Here is a 16592-nt window from a genome sequence, read left to right as displayed (position 1 = left end):
TTTTTTTTGAGACGGAGTCTTGCTCTGTGCCCCAGGCTGGAGTGCAGTGGCGCGATCTCGGCTCACTGCAAGCTCCGCCCCCCCGGGTTCACGCCATTCTCCTGCCTCAGCCTCCCAAGTAGCTGGGACTACAGGCGCCCACCACCTCGCCCGGCTAATTTTCTTGTATTTTTAGTAGAGACGGGGTTTCACCGTGTTAGCCAGGATGGTCTCGATCTCCTGACCTCGTGATCCGCCCGTCTCGGCCTCCCAAAGTGCTGGGATTACAGGCTTGAGCCACCGCGCCCGGCCGTTTTTTTTTTTTTTTTTAATGAGACAGAGTTTCACTCTTGTTGCCCAGGCTGGAGTGCAGTGGTGCGATCTCAGCTCACTGCAACCTCTTCCTCTCGGATTCAAGCGATTCTCCTGCCCCAGCCTCCCAGGTAGCTAGGATTAGAGGCATGTGCCACCACACCTAGCTAATTTTTTGTATTTAGCAGAGATGAGGTTTTACCATGTTAGTCAGGCTGGTCTTGAACTCGTGACCTCAGGTGATCCACCCGCCTCAGTCTCCCAAAGTGCTATTCTGATGATAGAGAACAGAATCCTGAGTTGTTATACTTGTAGAGTTACTGCTGTTAATAATGATTAAAAGAAAAGCATGATGTGACTAGTTCTGTAAGTGTCTCTTCTCATCTGGGAATCTTGTATGTTTTATCTCCTTCAACTACAGGTGCCATTGAGAAACAGAAATTGGTGTATATTTTGAACAGAGATGCTGCAGCCCGACTTACCATTTCATCTCCCCTGGAAGCCCACAAAGCAAATACTTTAGTGTATCATGTAGTTGGAGTAGATGTTGGATTTGAAAATCCAATGTTTGCTTGTCTGGAAATGGATTATGAGGTAATGGGGACCCTGTCTCTTTGCATTTCTTTCAGTCACCTCGTTGTTTTTTTAAAGATTGTTTTCTTCCTTGTGCATATGTGTTTTTTTGTTGTTGTTGTTTGTTTTTTTTTTGACACAGAGTCTTGCTCTGTTGCCCAGGCTGGAGTGCAGTGGCAGTCTCAGCTCACTGCAACCTCTGCCTCCTGGGTTCAAGTAACTCTCCTGCCTCAGCCTCCTGAGTAGCTGGGACTACAGGCACTGCCACTGCACCCAGCTAATTTTTGTTTTTAGTAGAGATGGGGTTTCACCATGTTGGCCAAGCTGGTCTCCTGACCCCAGGTGATTGGCCCACCTCACCCTCCCAGACTGCTGGGATTACAGGCCTGAGCCACCTTGCCCAGCCCCTTGTTCATGTCTTAATTCTGTCCTGCTAGCACATCTTCTCCATATTCCAAATGCCTTACTGAAATTCTTTGGGATACTTCAGAGGTTAACCAACTATTTAATAGTCTTTCTCTGATTTAAGTAATCTCTCTATGGAAATGAGATATTTATTGGGAAAAGCTTCATGAAAAAGGTGAAGCTGTGTTTAAGGTATTTTTTCACAGAGCATACTATTCTTTGCCTTGAATGGAAGGCAGTGTTCTCTAGTAGAGAGATCCCTGGATCCAGAATTTGGAGATTGCAGTTCTCATTCTAGCTCTGCCTTTATCTTGTAGCATAAACTTTGTCAAACTATTTGGCGTCAGCCAGGTATGGTGGCATGTGCCTATAGTCCTAGCCGCTTGGGAGCCTGAGGCCCAGGAATTCTAGGCTGCAGTGAGATAAGATTTTACCACTGTGGTCAGGTGCAATGGCTCATGCCTGTAATCCAGGCACTTTGGGAGGCCGAAGCGGGCGGATCACCTGAGGTCAGGAGTTTGAGACTAGCCTGACCAACATGGAGAAACCCCGTCTCTACTAAAAATACAAAATTAGCCAGTCGTGGTGGCGCATGCTTGTAATCCCAGCAACTCGGGCGGCTGAGACAGGAGAATCGCTTGAACCCGGGAGGCGGAGGTTGCGGTGAGCTGAGATCGTGCCATTGCACTCCAGCCTGGGCAACAAGAGCGAAACTCCATCTCAAAAAAAAAGAAAAGATTATACCACTGTGCACTGCAGCCTGGGTGACAGAGTGAGAACCTGTCTCTCAAAAAAAAAAAAAAAAAAAAATGACGTTTGTGGACTTCTGTTTTCTCATTTCTAAATTGGAGTCCTGATGTACTTTCTAGATCTTCGATTTTATGCTGCTGATTAGTTTTTATGCCACTGTTCTCTGTAGGAAGCAGACAATGATCCGACAGGGGAAGCAGCAGCTAATACCCAGCAGACACTTACTTTCTATGAGCTAGACCTTGGTTTAAATCATGTGGTCCGAAAATACAGTGAACCTTTGGAGGAACACGGCAACTTCCTTATTACAGGTACTTTTCTTTCAGAGCTGCTTTGTACCCTTTTACTTGGTTCATTTTATGCCCAAACGTAATAGGTTTTACTTAAAGGGTTTGGGAATTAATCCATTTGTTGTGAACCTGAATACCTTGTCTGTCTTTTGGACAGGTTAGAAGTTCATGTGGTGCAGTGATTTTAAAAAGTGTTGGGGATAAAGAGTGTTTAGCTCCTTAATAACTCATTTCCTACTGAGGGCAGGGAAGAGAAGTTGAAGGGAGCAGTCGGTTTGGAATATTCATTACTATTAGTTGTTGTGACAGTTTGACTGTAGTCAGTTTTTCCCCCTTTTTCAAACCTAGCTCTTTGAAAAGCCAAATGAAATGGACAAACCCAACAAGATAAAACCTGTGAATATGAAAACTTAAACAAAATGGAAATATTTTTGAAAACGATTACCAGATTGATCCAAAAATAAATTAAGAACCTCAATAGACCAGCATTAGAGAAATTGAAGCAGTAGCCCAAAGTCACTCCCAGAAGATTGAGGTCCAGGATTTTCAGGAAAGCTTTTATTTTTTTGTTGAGGGACATATATGTATTCTGTTTTAAAATAAGTTTCTTGGCTGGGCGCAGTGGCTCATCACCTATAACCCTAGCACTTTAGGAGGCTGAGGCAGGAGGATCACTTGATCTCAGGAGTTTGAGACCATCCTGGGAAACAAGGTGAGACCTTGTCTCAATGAAAAAATAAATATTAAAAAAAAAAAAAAAAAGTAAAACAGATTTCTCCAGAGTAGAAAAAGAGTAAATGCTACTGTACCACTCTGTGAGTCTAGTATGACTACAATATCAAAACTGGATTGACAGTAACAAAAAAAATTTGCAGGCTGGTTCATATGGTTGTAGATAAGAAAAGCTAACATTCCAGCAAATCAGATTCAGTGTTTTAAATGCACATAGCTAAGTAACGTTTTTGGAGGAGCTAAAAGATGGAAAATACTTTCACAGTTGGAAATCAGTTCATAGTTGGAAATCAGTTCACCATTGGGAAATCCACATTACTATTTCATTATATTAAAAGATTAAAGGAGTGCAGCTACATTTGTGGTCGTCTGCATTTCAGCAGGCTTGGGGAAAACTGATCTGTTCTATTTTGAATCATTTGCACTTGAATTGATGTCTAAAATAAGATGTTTGGGGAAGATATTGGAGAATAAAAATAAAGGACAGCACTTTGAGTATTAATCTTAGAGATTGTTAATACGTTAAGCAGATGACTTATGGAAAGTGGATTACACATCTCGTTACTTGTAACATATTACCATACCTTTCACAAGGGCTTTTTCATTCTTTCAACACATTTTTATTGAGCCTTTGCAATCATTATGTGCTAAGTCCATCTGCTGGATCTTGGGACTTCAGTGGTGAAAAATTAGATGTGGTGCCGCTTTTATGCAAGATTGAGTCTAGTGGTGAATACAGATAAATAACCAATTACCAGAAACTGTGCCAAATGCCATGATAGCACAGAGAAGTTCCCTAAACAGGGAAAGGAAAGGAATGTGTTACAGAAAGCTTGCTGGAGTCTCTAAGCTGAAACCTGAGGGCTAGTTAGGAGTTAGCTAGGTGCAGTTGGAGTGGGAGAGGAAGTTTCAGTTGTAAGCAAAGGGAACAGCATTTACAAAAGCCTAAATACAAGAAATAACGTGGTTCATTCAAATAATTAAAAGCTCATTATGATTTAATTAAGGGACTGGGATAGGAGTAGGGGTGGGGTGAAAGCTACTGAAGGATTCTAAGTAGGGAAATAATCTGATAGACTGACAACCTTAGATTAATTGCTTATACTTTGGCTAATGAAATGGAGGCTATTAAGACTGAAGGCAGGAGACTGATCAGGACATTAAACTAAGAGATACTGGTAGCTGCTAAGGAGGTAGAATCAATAGGGCTGTGGGAGGAGAGAGAATTGAAGGATTATACTCAGGTATCTGGTTTGGTCTGTTAGTTGATGGTAGTATTCTCTAAGGTGGAGAATCTAGGAGGTGCAGCAGGGTTGGGAAGGAACCTGAGTTTGTTTATGAACACACTGTTATTTTATTTTTATTTTTTTGAGACAGAATCTCGCACTGTCACCCAGGCTAGAGCGCAGTGGCATGATCTTGGCTCACTACAACCTCAGCCTCCTGAGTTTAAGCAATTCTCCTGCCTCAGCCTCCCGAGTAGCTGGGATTACAGGTGCCCACCACAATGCCTGGCTAATTTTTGTATTTTTAGTGGAGATGGGATTTCACCATGTTGGCCAGGCTGGTCTCGAACTCCTGACCTCAGGTGATCTTCCTGCCTCAGCCTCCGAGAGTGGTGGGATTACAAGTGTGAGCCACCGCGACTGACCTATTATTTTATTTTGCTTATTTTATTTTATTTTATTTATTTATTTTTTTGAGATGAAGTCGTACTCTGTTGTCTAGGCTGGAATGCAGTGGTGCCATCTCAGCTCACTACAATCTCCACCTCCTGGGTTCAAGTGATTCTCCTGCCTCAGCTTCCTGAGTAGCTGGGATTGCAGGCATGCGCTCCCACACCTGGCTAATTTTTGTATTTTTAGTAGAGATGGGGTTTCACCATGTTGGCCAGGCTAGTCTCGAACTCCTGACCTCAAGTGATCCTCCTTGGTCTCCCAAAGTGCTAGGATTACAGGCATGAGCCACCATGCCTGGCTTGAACACACTGTATTTTAAAAATACCAGTGGAAGGTCCATGTCCAATAGGTGATTTGATGGATTATACATCTGAAGATGAGAACTGCATTTGGGTTGGCGGTAAACATTTGGATATGTTATCCAGGCTGATCAGACCTTCTATGTAAACACAAACTATGCTTCATCCTTATCTACCATGAGCATAAGGGAGGAGAAACACTTGAAATGTTTCTTAGCATTAGGCACATTACCATCATGAAGTTGTGCTGAAAGAGAGGAGGAATTGAAAGCTGAAGAAATTCATGTCTGTATCAAAGTCCCTGCTAAGTTTTATTTTCTCTCACAGTTCCAGGAGGGTCAGATGGCCCAAGTGGAGTACTGATCTGCTCTGAAAACTATATTACTTACAAGAACTTTGGTGACCAGCCAGATATCCGCTGTCCAATTCCCAGGAGGCGGGTAAGATCTTTGATATGAGAAGAGAGATATTTGTGTTTTAATTTTTGTGATTACAGTATAGTCTCTTAGTTTGTTACCAAGTTACTTTTTTTGTGAAGTAAAAAAAAAAATTCAGTGACCCCGGGACAGGGACATAAATGTTGTTTTTAATAAAGCTGCTAAAATATTTTAGTAAAAGCTAAACAATTCGTTTATAAAGAGAATTAAAACTAATCTAATATCTATTTCAGAGGAACCTATGGACAGTTATTAATTTGAAATTCCTGAACGTTTCTAGTTTGGAGAAACCAGGCATATTTGTTAGAGATAGGTTGCCTTTTATTCTGTTTTGCTTGTTTTTTTCCAACATTTTTATTTTGAAAATTCCAAAATACAGAAAGTTTAAAAATAATAGAACAATGAATTCCCACATGCCTATCATTTAGATTAATCAGTTATTAATATTTTGCTACATTTGTTTTTTCTTTTTCATGATATGTCCGTATGCTTTTCTCGGCTAAGCAATTTGAAAAGAAGTTACAGGCATTATGATGCCTCACTCCAATAATCTTCTGAGATGACTCCCGAGAACAAGGACATTTTCCTATATAACCAGATTGCCAATATCATACCCAAGAAATTGTAACATGTTGTGTAGTACCGTTACCTTATGTTTAGTTCATATTCATATTTCTGTCATCCCAAAAAGTTCCTTTGTAATTGGCCTTTAGTCTCTCTTAGTTTGGGATATTTCCCTCTCACCTTTTTTTTTTTTTTTTTTTTTTTTTGAGATGGAGTCTCGCTCTGTTTCCCTGTTTCCCATACTGGAGTGCAGTGTTGTGATTTTGGCTCACTGCAACCTCAAGTGGTTTTCCCACCTCAGCCTCCCAAGTAGCCAGGATTACAGGCGTTCACTGCCACACCCGGCTAATCTTTTTTGTATTTTTATTTTTTGTATTTGTATTTTTAAATTTTTATTTATTTCTTTATTTTATTATTATTTTTTATCTCTGCTTATTGCAGTCTCCACCTCCTGGGTTCACGCGATTCTCCTGCCTCAGCCTCCCGAGTAGCTGGGACTACAGGCGCCCGCCACCACGCCTGGCTAATTTTTGTTTGGTATTTTTAGTAGAGATGGCATTTCACCATGTTAGCTAGGATGGTCTCGATCTCCTGACCTCATGATCCGCCCACCTCGGCCTCCCAAAGTGCTGGGATTACAGGCGTGAGCCACCATGTCCCGCCTTATTTATTTATTTTTGAGACTGAGTCTCTCGCTCTGTCACCTAGGCTGGAGAATAGTGGCTCAATCTCGGCTCACTGCAAGCTCTGCCTCCTGGATTCACTCCATTCTCCTGCCTCAGCCTCCCGAGTAGTTGGGACTACAGGCATCTGCCACGCGCCCGGCTACTTTTTGTATTTTTAGTAAAGACGGGGTTTCACCGTGGTCTCGATCTCCTGACCTCATGATCCGCCCGCCTCAGCCTCCCAAAGTGTTGGGGTTACAGGTGTGAGCCACCGCACCTGGTCCCCTTTTTGTATTTATAGAGACGGAGTTTGCCATGTTGGCCAGTCTGGTCCCAAACTCCTGACCTCAAGTCATCTGCCTGCCTTGGCCTCCCAAAATGCTGGGATTACAGGCATGAGGCGCCCTGCCAGTCTGAGCTAATTTTCTTTTTTTTTTTTTTTTGAGGTGGAGTTTTGCTCTGTTGCCCAGGCTCGAGTTCAGTGGCGCAATCTTGGCTCACTGCATCCTCGACCTCCCAGGCTCAAGTGATCCATCTCAGCCTCCCAAGTAGCTGTTACTACAGGCACCTGCTACCATGCCCAGCTAATTTTTGTATTTTTAGTAGAGGTGGGGTTTCACCATATTGGCCAGGTTGGTCTCGAACTCGTGACCTTTTGATCTGCCTGTCTCGGCCTCCCAAGTGTTGGTATTACAGGCCTGAGCCACCGTGCCTGGCCAGCTAATTCTTATAGTCTGTCCCATAGTCCGTTTCCTCATGATTATATTGAGTTTAATGTTTTTGATATAATAAGTGCAGAGGGGGTGATATATAGGTGATATATATTCTCCACTATATCACACATTGTGTGTCCATAATGTTGGTTTATCTAATTGAGACATTAACTTGGTCACTTTGTTAAGGTGGTGCCTGCCCATTGTCTTCATTGTAATGGTGTCTTTTCTTTTTTGGTAACTGATAATGGAATTTGATGGTGATCTTTGAGACTAGTGAATGCCCCTCATCCTGAGACTAGTAAATATCCTTCTTCCTGAGATTAGTGAATATTCCTCTTCCCCAGCATCTTTTCACCCAGTGGTTTTGGTGTGGATCCTTTGAATCAGTTATTGCCATCTCTCCCCTCACCCCTGGATTATTTATTTGCTGTTAATTATCTGTCCTGGAGTTGAACTTTAGGATTTAATTTAATCTAATACGTAGTATGTAAGATTCCATCAATATTAGAAAACCTTAGAAGAAATTTGGCAAGTTAAATTCTTCTTGTTAAGGGACGGGAAGTCACTAAGTTAATTAGACGTTGAGACCTAACTATGCCAGGCACCGTACTTGGCTTTGCAATAACAAAGTCTAAAATTCTTGCCGAACTTACTCGGTGAGAGAAATAGAAACTGTTGAAAACGTTAAAAAACGCAAGCCAGGCGCAGTGGTGTTCCTCTGATCCCCAGCTACTTGAGAGGCTGAGGCGGGAGGATCCCTTGAGCCCAGGAGTTAGAGACCAGTCTGGGCAACATAGTGAGACATTGTCTTGAAAAGAAAAAAAATTCAAAATCATATCTAAGAAGGTGCCTTTTAGGAATCAGGCATTTGATGTAGAACATGGTAGTTTGGATGGAGCAGTGCTTCATTCACAGCCTGAAATGATGACTCTTTAAATTTCATGTCTCTTCTCAGACATTTTTCTCTGGAGATAATTTTTGCCTTATGGATCTGATCAGGCTGTAGTGAAATTGGGACTCTTTTGGTTACCCAGAGTTTATTAGATATTTGTAGCAGGAGAATTTTAAGCTGTGGAGTTCCAGTGTTCTGGCTAGCAGGACACTCTGGATCAAAGCTTGTGCCTTTAGGCCTTTAATGTCATGTGTAATCCCTATTGGTAAAGTGCTGAATTCCAGAACTAAGAAGTACCCATTTCTAAGACGTCGATTGTGTTTGTGTTTTTGACTTTGCTAGAATGACCTGGATGACCCTGAAAGAGGAATGATTTTTGTTTGCTCTGCAACCCATAAGACCAAATCGATGTTCTTCTTTTTGGCTCAAACTGAGCAGGGAGATATCTTTAAGATCACTTTGGAGACAGATGAAGATATGGTAAGTAGATCATGGAAGGACCAGTACAGCTACTCTATGAGATGAGATAGGCAAGACAGGTAATAGTTTACAAGTTAAAATAATGGAAATTAGAAAGTAGTTGCCTTTGGAACCGGTATATGAGTATAGATTTTTCTCTCTGGTTATTAGATTTTTTTGTCTGGTAATCTTACATACAATATGAGTGGTAATGCCACTTGTAGTGATTATTTTTAGGTGGTAATAATTGATGTGAAGAAAATAAAGGTCTCTGTTTCTACTGAAAACTGGTAATAAACGTGATCTGTTACTAGTTTTATCTTATGGACGAGCTCTGTGAATAGTTGGGCAATTTCTTAGGTAGCTGTTTGGATCAGGAATTGTCAAACATGTTTTTGTAAAGGCCACATAGTAAATATTTGCAGCTTTTGTGAGCTACGTAGTCTCCGTCTCAACTACTCAACTCTGCCGTTACGTACGAAGATAGCCACAGCCAGTAATAATTGACATGACTGGCCCGTGAGCTGGAGTTTGCTGTCCCCTGGTCAGATATGAAATACAGTATTTTATTTGCTACTCAGCCTGTGCTGTCTTACAATATGGGGCTCACTTCACTTGTTAGTACACCAGAATGTTTCTTTTCTCGCCAGGTTACTGAGATCCGGCTCAAGTATTTTGATACTGTACCAGTTGCTGCTGCCATGTGTGTGCTTAAAACAGGATTCCTTTTTGTAGCATCAGAATTTGGAAACCAGTGAGTAATCCTTCTGTTACCCTAGTTCACCCTGGTTGCGATAAAAGTTGGCAGCAGAGGCTGGGTGCAGTGACTCACGCCTGTAATCCTAGTTCTTTGGGAGGCCGAGGCGGGTGAATCATCTGAGGTCAGGAGTTCGAGACCAGCCTGGTCAACATGGTGAAACCCCATTTCCACCTAAAATACAAAAATTAGCTGGGTGTGGTGGCTGGCACCTGTGATCCCAGCTACTCGGGAGGCTGAGGCAGTAGAATCACTTGAATCCGGGAGGTAGAGGTTTCAGTGAGCTGAGATCACGCCACTGTACTCCAGCCTGGGTAACAAGAATGAAACTGTATCTCAAAAAAAAAAAAAAAAAGGGTTGATAGTAGGAAGGTGTGACTTTGAGGCTTAGGGAGCTTTTCACAAGAATGTGTTAGTTCTTTCAAAAGAAAAGTTTGTTTTCTCCCTTTAGAGTCTTTCTTTGTCTTACCTTCCTTTATTTTAGTGGCTTCAGTCAGTACCTCTGTGGGTATCTCCAGAACTATCTTTAGATTTGATGTCTCTTCTGAGTTTTTGGCTGAACATTTCATCAAATAATTTTTTTTTTTGAAATGGAGTTTCGCCCTTGTTGTGGCTGGAGTGCACCGGCGTGATCTTGGCTCACTGCAACCTCCGCCTCCCAGGTTCAAACGCTTCTCCTGCCTCAGCCTCCTGAGTTGCTGGGATTACAGGCATGCACCACCACGCCCAGGTCATTTTATATTTTTGGTAGGGACAGGGTTTCTCCATGTTGCTCAGGCTGGTCTCAAACTCCCAACCTCAGGTGATCCGCCCGCCTCGACCTACCAAAGTGGGTGGATTATAGGTGTGAGCCACCGCGCCGGCCATTTCATCAAATAAATACTTATTGAAATACTTAAGTACTGCTGGGCTTAGTGGCTCACGACTGTAATCCCAACACTTTGGGAATCCAAGATGGGCAGATCACCTGAGGCTGGAGTTCGAGACCAGCTGGACAACATGGTGAAACCCTGTCTCTACTAAAAATACAAAAATTAGCCGGGCATGGTGGCGGGCGCCTATAATGCCAGCTACTTGGGAGGCCGAGGCAGGAGAATCGCTTGGACTTGGGAGTTGGAGGTTGCAGTGAGCCGAGATCGCGTCATTGCACTCCAGCCTGGGCGTTGAGCAAGACTCCGTCTCAAAAAAGAAAAATTAAATAAAAAAAATGAAATACTTACTATTAAAGAGATGTTCCATAAGCACTTGACAGGTACCTATCTAGGGTTGAAGCTTACCAGCACTTAGCTGCCCACCCATATCAGCAGCCCTCCCATCCTCACTATTTCTGTTAGTGTCTAATAGACTAGTTATAGCAACTAAAGTGTGAAATCTCAATTTTTTTTTATTGTCCATCACTTTCAGTCATGTGCTAAATTCTGTTTTTACTTCTGTACCCCTTTTCGTAATGCTAATCTGAACTAGTTCACTAGTTTTTTTATTTCATTGCCTTTCCTGTAAAACTCAGCCTTTTTTTTTTTTTTTTTTTTTTTTTGAGACGGAGTCTTGCTCTGTCACCCAGGCTGGAGTGCAGTGGCCGGATCTCAGCTCACTGCAAGCTCCGCCTCCCGGGTTCACGCCATTCTCCTGCCTCAGCCTCCCGAGTAGCTGGGACTACAGGCACCCGCCACTTCGCCCGGCTAGTTTTTTGTATTTTTTAGTAGAGACGGGGTTTCACCGTATTAGCCAGGATGGTCTCGATCTCCTGACCTCATGATCCGCCCGTCTCGGCCTCCCAAAGTGCTGGGATTACAGGCTTGAGCCACCGCGCCCGGCCAAAACTCAGCCTTTTATAGCATCATCTCATCCAGCAGACAAGACAACCTTGAATAAATAATTTCCCCTATCCCTGTATCATAATCATAAGTGGCTTTTCATTGCCAAATGGAAGAAATCTGAATTCTAGCCTCAAATTTAAGACCACTGTCTAAGACTACAAGTTACTTACACAAGATAAGGTGACATGGTCTTGCCAGCATCTTCTAAAGTGTAGTCATACCACTTTACTAATCTAGTGCTCAGTTTCTTCATAATTAAAATACTGTCTAGGATTTTGTGCCATTTCTGCCTTGTTTCTAGCTATTCTCTCAATCTTAAATAAAATGCCTTTTACTCCTCAGTGACTTTTTTCTTTCATTTTTAAATCAAGATAGGGTGTCACTATGTCTTCCAGGCTGGTCTCGAACTCCTGGACCCAAGCAATCCTCTCCCCTTGGCCTCCCAAAGTGCTGGGATTGTAAACTTAAACCACCACACCTACCTTTCAGGTTTTTGGGCCTTTTTTTTTTTTTTTTTTTTTTTTTGATCGACTCACTCTATCACTCAGGGTGGAGTGCAGTGATCTCAGCTCACTGCAACCTCCATCTCCTGGCTTCAAACGATTCTCCTCTCTCAGCCTCCTGAGTAGCTTGGACTCAGGTGTGTGCCACCATGCCCAGCTAATTTTTTTTTGTATTTTTAGGAGAGAACAGGGTTTTGCCATGTTGGCCAAGCTGGTCTCAAACTCCTGACCTCAAGCGATCCATCCACCTTGGCCTTCCGAAGTGCTGGGACTCCAGGCGTGTGCTACCGTGCCCAGCCGAGCCTTCTTAGCTTTTTGGGTTTTTTTGTTGTTGTTGTTTGTTTGAGACAGAGTCTTACTCTGTTTTCTGGGATGCTGGAGTGCAGGGGCACAGTCTCGGCTTGCTGCATCCTCAACCTCCCAGGCTCAAGGTGATCCTTCCATCTCAGCCTCCCAAGTAGCTGGGACTATTAATTAGCAAGGCACATGCCTGGCTAATATTTGTATTTCTTGTAGAGTCTCAAACTTCTGGACTTAAGCAATCCACCTGCCTCAGTCTCCCAGTGTGCTGGGATTACAGACTTGAGCCACAGTGCCTGGCTGATATTTGTCCCTTTGTATCTAGCTCATTTTACTTGGCATAATATTTAGAAGATTCATATTCAAAAAAAAAAAGAAGGAGATTCATGTTTTGGTAGCCTGTGTCAGAACTTCATTCCTTTTTATGGCAGAATTACTCATTGTATGTACATACTGTATTTTGTTTATCCATTCTACTGCTGATGTACACTTGGATTGTGTCCACCTTTCACTATTGGGAGTAATGCTGTGGTAGATGTTGCTGTGCTAATACCTATTTGAGTCCCCATTTTTAGTTTTTTTGGGTGTATATGTAGGAGTGGAATTACTGGGTCATGGTAATTCCGTGTTTAACTTTTTGAGAAACCACCAAACTTTCTCAAAGCAGCTACATCCGTTTTACATTCCCAACAGCAGTATATGAGGGCTCCAGTTTCTCCACATCCTTGCCAACTTGTTTTCCACATTTGTGATTATAGCCATCCTGCTAGGTATGCAGTGGTGGTATGAAGTGGTAGCTTTGCCTTTCCCCGGTGATGAGTGATGTTGAGCATCTATTTTTTTTTTTTTTTTTTTTTTTTGAGACGGAGTCTTGCTCTGTCTTCCAGGCTGGAGTGCAGTGGTGCGATCTCCACTCACTGCAAGCTCCGTCGCCTCCCGGGTTCACGCCATTCTCCTGCCTCAGCCTCCCGAGAAGCTGGGACTACAGGCGCTCGCCACCTCGCCCGGCTGATTTTTTTTGTATTTTTAGTAGAGAGGGGGTTTCACCATGTTCGCCGGGATGGTCTCGATCTCCTGACCTCGTGATCTGCCCGCCTCGGCCTCCCAAAGTGCTGGGATTACAGGCGTAAACCACCGTGCCCAGCTGATGTTGAGCATCTTTTTGTGTTTATTGGCCATTTGTGTATCTTTTTTGGAGAAATGTCTATTCAAATCCCGTTGCCCATTTTTTAAGAGTTGTCTTCTTGTATTTGAGTTCTCTATGTGTTCTGGGTACTAGACCCTTGTCAGAAATATGATTTGCAAATATTTTCTCTCATTTGGTGGGTTGTCATCTTACTTTCTTCCTTTGATGCATGAAAGTTTTAAATTTTGATGAAGTCCAGTTTATCTGTGTTTTCTTTGTTGCTTGTGCTATAAATAAAACACTCACTGCACTTCCCAGATCTTCTCCCTGAATTGTTTTGAAACAAATCCTAGCTATCTTACTTAATGTTAACACCTAAAAATAATAACAGTAGTATCTTAATATAATCAAATAGCTTGTGCTTTATATTGATGTCAGACATTATCGTCAGGCAGAGAACTCGTTACCGAAAGTTTCTCTTCTCTACTTCTTCCCAGTTATTTATATCAAATTGCACATCTTGGAGATGATGATGAAGAACCTGAGTTTTCATCAGCCATGCCTCTGGAAGAAGGAGACACATTCTTTTTTCAGCCAAGACCACTTAAAAACCTTGTGCTGGTTGATGAGTTGGACAGCCTCTCTCCCATTCTGTTTTGCCAGGTTGGTGGGTCTTTCCAGTCCCTTCCACAATCAATCTAAAGTTAAACTGAGATCTAGTCTAAGAAATAGCTTTATTAGTATTTCCTTGAACTCGCCAGTGTGTAAAGCAGTTAGAGGTAGAAGTGTGAGCATAAAAAACCATTAATAAGTCCTTGGGCTTTTTTTCCCATAATGATGAAACTCACGTTTAATGTAAAAATTCAGATCATATTCCTGTACTGCTTGCTGGGGAGGAAAAAAATCAGACCATGTAAAAAGTGAAAAGTAAAAGTCCTCCCTATAATCTTCTCACCCATCCGCTCCATTGAACCATATTGCTTATGTTAACAACTTCTTGTAACTGCTTCCAGGTGTTTTATCTGCATTTAGAATCATGTATATGTTTATGTGTTCTGTATTTTTCTTTTTAAAATAGGTGGAGTCATATACTCCACAGTATTCTGTGGTTGACCTCTTGTCATATAACAGTCTACATATAGCTGTATGTACTTCATTTTACCACGGTTCCTCTTTAAAATAGTTCTGAGACATTGGGATCAGTTGGTAACAGAAAGTTTTGAATCACCACCTCAAGGAGGAACCTGCAGTGGCACAGAATGAAGATTGTGTCTCTCATTGGTGGTGCTCAGTTGTGACAGCCAGGAATTTGATCATGCTGTTGCATCCTCAATTGCCAGGGTTTGAGTGACCATCAGGGACCACCTGTGTAGTTAATCACACTTCTGATGGGAGAGGAGCTTGTTCACTGGGTACTGGGGAAACAAATCAGCATTCAGACAGGTTTAATTACACCCATCTGAAATTAATTGCTTTGTTCTTCCTTTCTGAGAAATGATTAGTCTTGAGGGCAACAGAAAATAAGTGTGACTAACTTCTTTTCTTTCTTTTTTTTTTTTTTTTTTTTTTTTGTGGAGATGGAGTCTCGATCTGTCGCCCAGGAGGTTGGAGTGCAGTGGCGTGATCTCAGTTCACTGCAAGCTCCGCCTCCCAAGTTCATGCCATTCTCCTGCCTCAGCCTCCCTAGTAGCTGGAACTGCTAGCGCTTGCCACCACGCCCAGCTAATTTTTTGTATTTTTAGTAGAGGGGGGTTTCACTGTGATCTCCTGACCTCGTGATCTGCCTGCCTTGGCCTCCCAAAGTGCTGGGATTATAGGTGTGAGCCACCACGCCCGGCCAAGTGTGACTAATTTCTAATTTGATTATTAGTGATTTTTCCACCTTCATTGCAATTTGAATAAATAATGTGTGTAAATAGTTTATTCATCAAGAATAAAATTTAGCCAGGCATGGTGGCCCATGCTTGTAATCCCAGCACTTTGGGAGGCCGAGGTGGGCAGGTCACCTGAGGTTGGGAGTTTGAGACCAGCCTGACCAACATGGAGAAACCCTGCCTGTACTAAAAACAACAACAGCAACAACAAAAAAACAAAATTAGCCAGGTGTGGTGGCACATGCCTGTAATCCCAGCTACTTGGGAGGCTGAGGCAAGAGAATCACTTGAACTCAGGAGGCGGAGGTTGCGGTGAGCCGAGATCGCGCCATTGTACTCAGCCTAGGCAACAAGAGCACAACTCTGTCTCAAAGAAAAAAAAAAAAAAGACCAGGCGCGGTGGCTCATGCCTGTAATCCCAGCACTTTGCGAGGCCGAGGCGGGCGGATCACAAGGTCAGGAGATCGAGACCATCCTGGCTAACGTGGTGAAACCCTGTCTACTAAAAATACAAAAAAATTAGCCAGGCGTGGTGGCGGGCGCCTATAGTCCCAGCTACTTGGGAGGCTGAGGCAGGAGAATGGCGTGAACCCAAGAGGCGGAGTTTGCAGTGAGCTGAGATTGCGCCACTGCACTCTAGCCTGGGCAACAGAGCCTCCGTCTCCAAAAAAAAAAAAAAAAGACCGGGCGCGGTGGTTCACACCTGTAATCCCAGCACTTTGGGAGGCCGAGGCGGGTAGATGACCTGAGGTCAGGAGTTTGAGACCAGCCTGGCCAACATGGTGAAACCCCATCTCTACTAAAAATATAAAAACTAGCCAGGCGTGGTGGTGGGTGCTTGTAATCCCAGCTTCTTAGGAGGCTGAGGCAGGAGAATCGCTTGAACCCAGGAGATGGAGGTTGCAGTGAGTTGACACAGTGCCACTGCACGCCAGCCTCGGTGGCAGAGTGAGACTCTGTCTTAAATAAAAAATAAAAATAAAATTAATGGGAAATTAAAGTGTCTATAGCAGGGCTTCTTCACATTTATTACTGCCATGGATCTTTTTGCTAGCCTGAAGCATCTGGATCCGATATGAATGTTTTACTGTTTTGTTTTGTTTTATTTTTAAAATTTTTTTTGAGATAAGAGTCTCACTCTGTCACCCAGGCTAGAGTGCAGTGGCACAGTTATGACTCACTGCAGCCTCAGCCTCCTGGGCTGAAGTGATTTTCCCAACTCAGCCTCCTCAGTAGCTGGGACTATAGACACAAGCCACCATACCCAGCTAATGAGTGATATTTTAAAATGCACATGAAAATATACATAGATTCAGAATAGCAAAATATTTTTAAAGTTGTGGAAAACAGATGTGCTTTATTGAGGCTTTATAAATAATAAGATGATACACTTAAAATGGGTGAGTTAATTTCTTTTGGGAGATTGGAGTAAAGGCTGTATACCCTCAGTACTCACATGCACA

At 42.7% G+C, this 16592-nt stretch overlaps 1 protein-coding gene and 1 non-coding gene across 3 annotated transcripts in view; both read left to right on the top strand.

Moving 5' to 3' along the window:
- Positions 1-16592, top strand: part of SF3B3 (splicing factor 3b subunit 3) — a 54998-nt gene that overhangs the window by 8579 nt on the left and 29827 nt on the right. For both annotated transcript variants that reach the window (XM_025369554.1, XM_025369555.1), the window contains exons 4-9: positions 713-885; positions 2189-2330; positions 5347-5459; positions 8636-8773; positions 9403-9506; positions 13753-13918. In XM_025369554.1, the coding sequence (XP_025225339.1) occupies positions 713-885; positions 2189-2330; positions 5347-5459; positions 8636-8773; positions 9403-9506; positions 13753-13918 (836 nt within the window). The remainder of the gene's footprint in view (positions 1-712; positions 886-2188; positions 2331-5346; positions 5460-8635; positions 8774-9402; positions 9507-13752; positions 13919-16592) is intronic.
- On the top strand, positions 8314-8404 carry LOC112614882. Its single transcript, XR_003117184.1, has one exon. It is a non-coding gene; the product is annotated as a small nucleolar RNA SNORD111 (small nucleolar RNA).

This window comes from Theropithecus gelada, chromosome 20 (genome assembly GCF_003255815.1).
Source record: "Theropithecus gelada isolate Dixy chromosome 20, Tgel_1.0, whole genome shotgun sequence".
Taxonomy (NCBI): Eukaryota; Metazoa; Chordata; class Mammalia; order Primates; family Cercopithecidae; genus Theropithecus; species Theropithecus gelada.
This window is presented reverse-complemented; position numbering and strand designations above follow the sequence as displayed.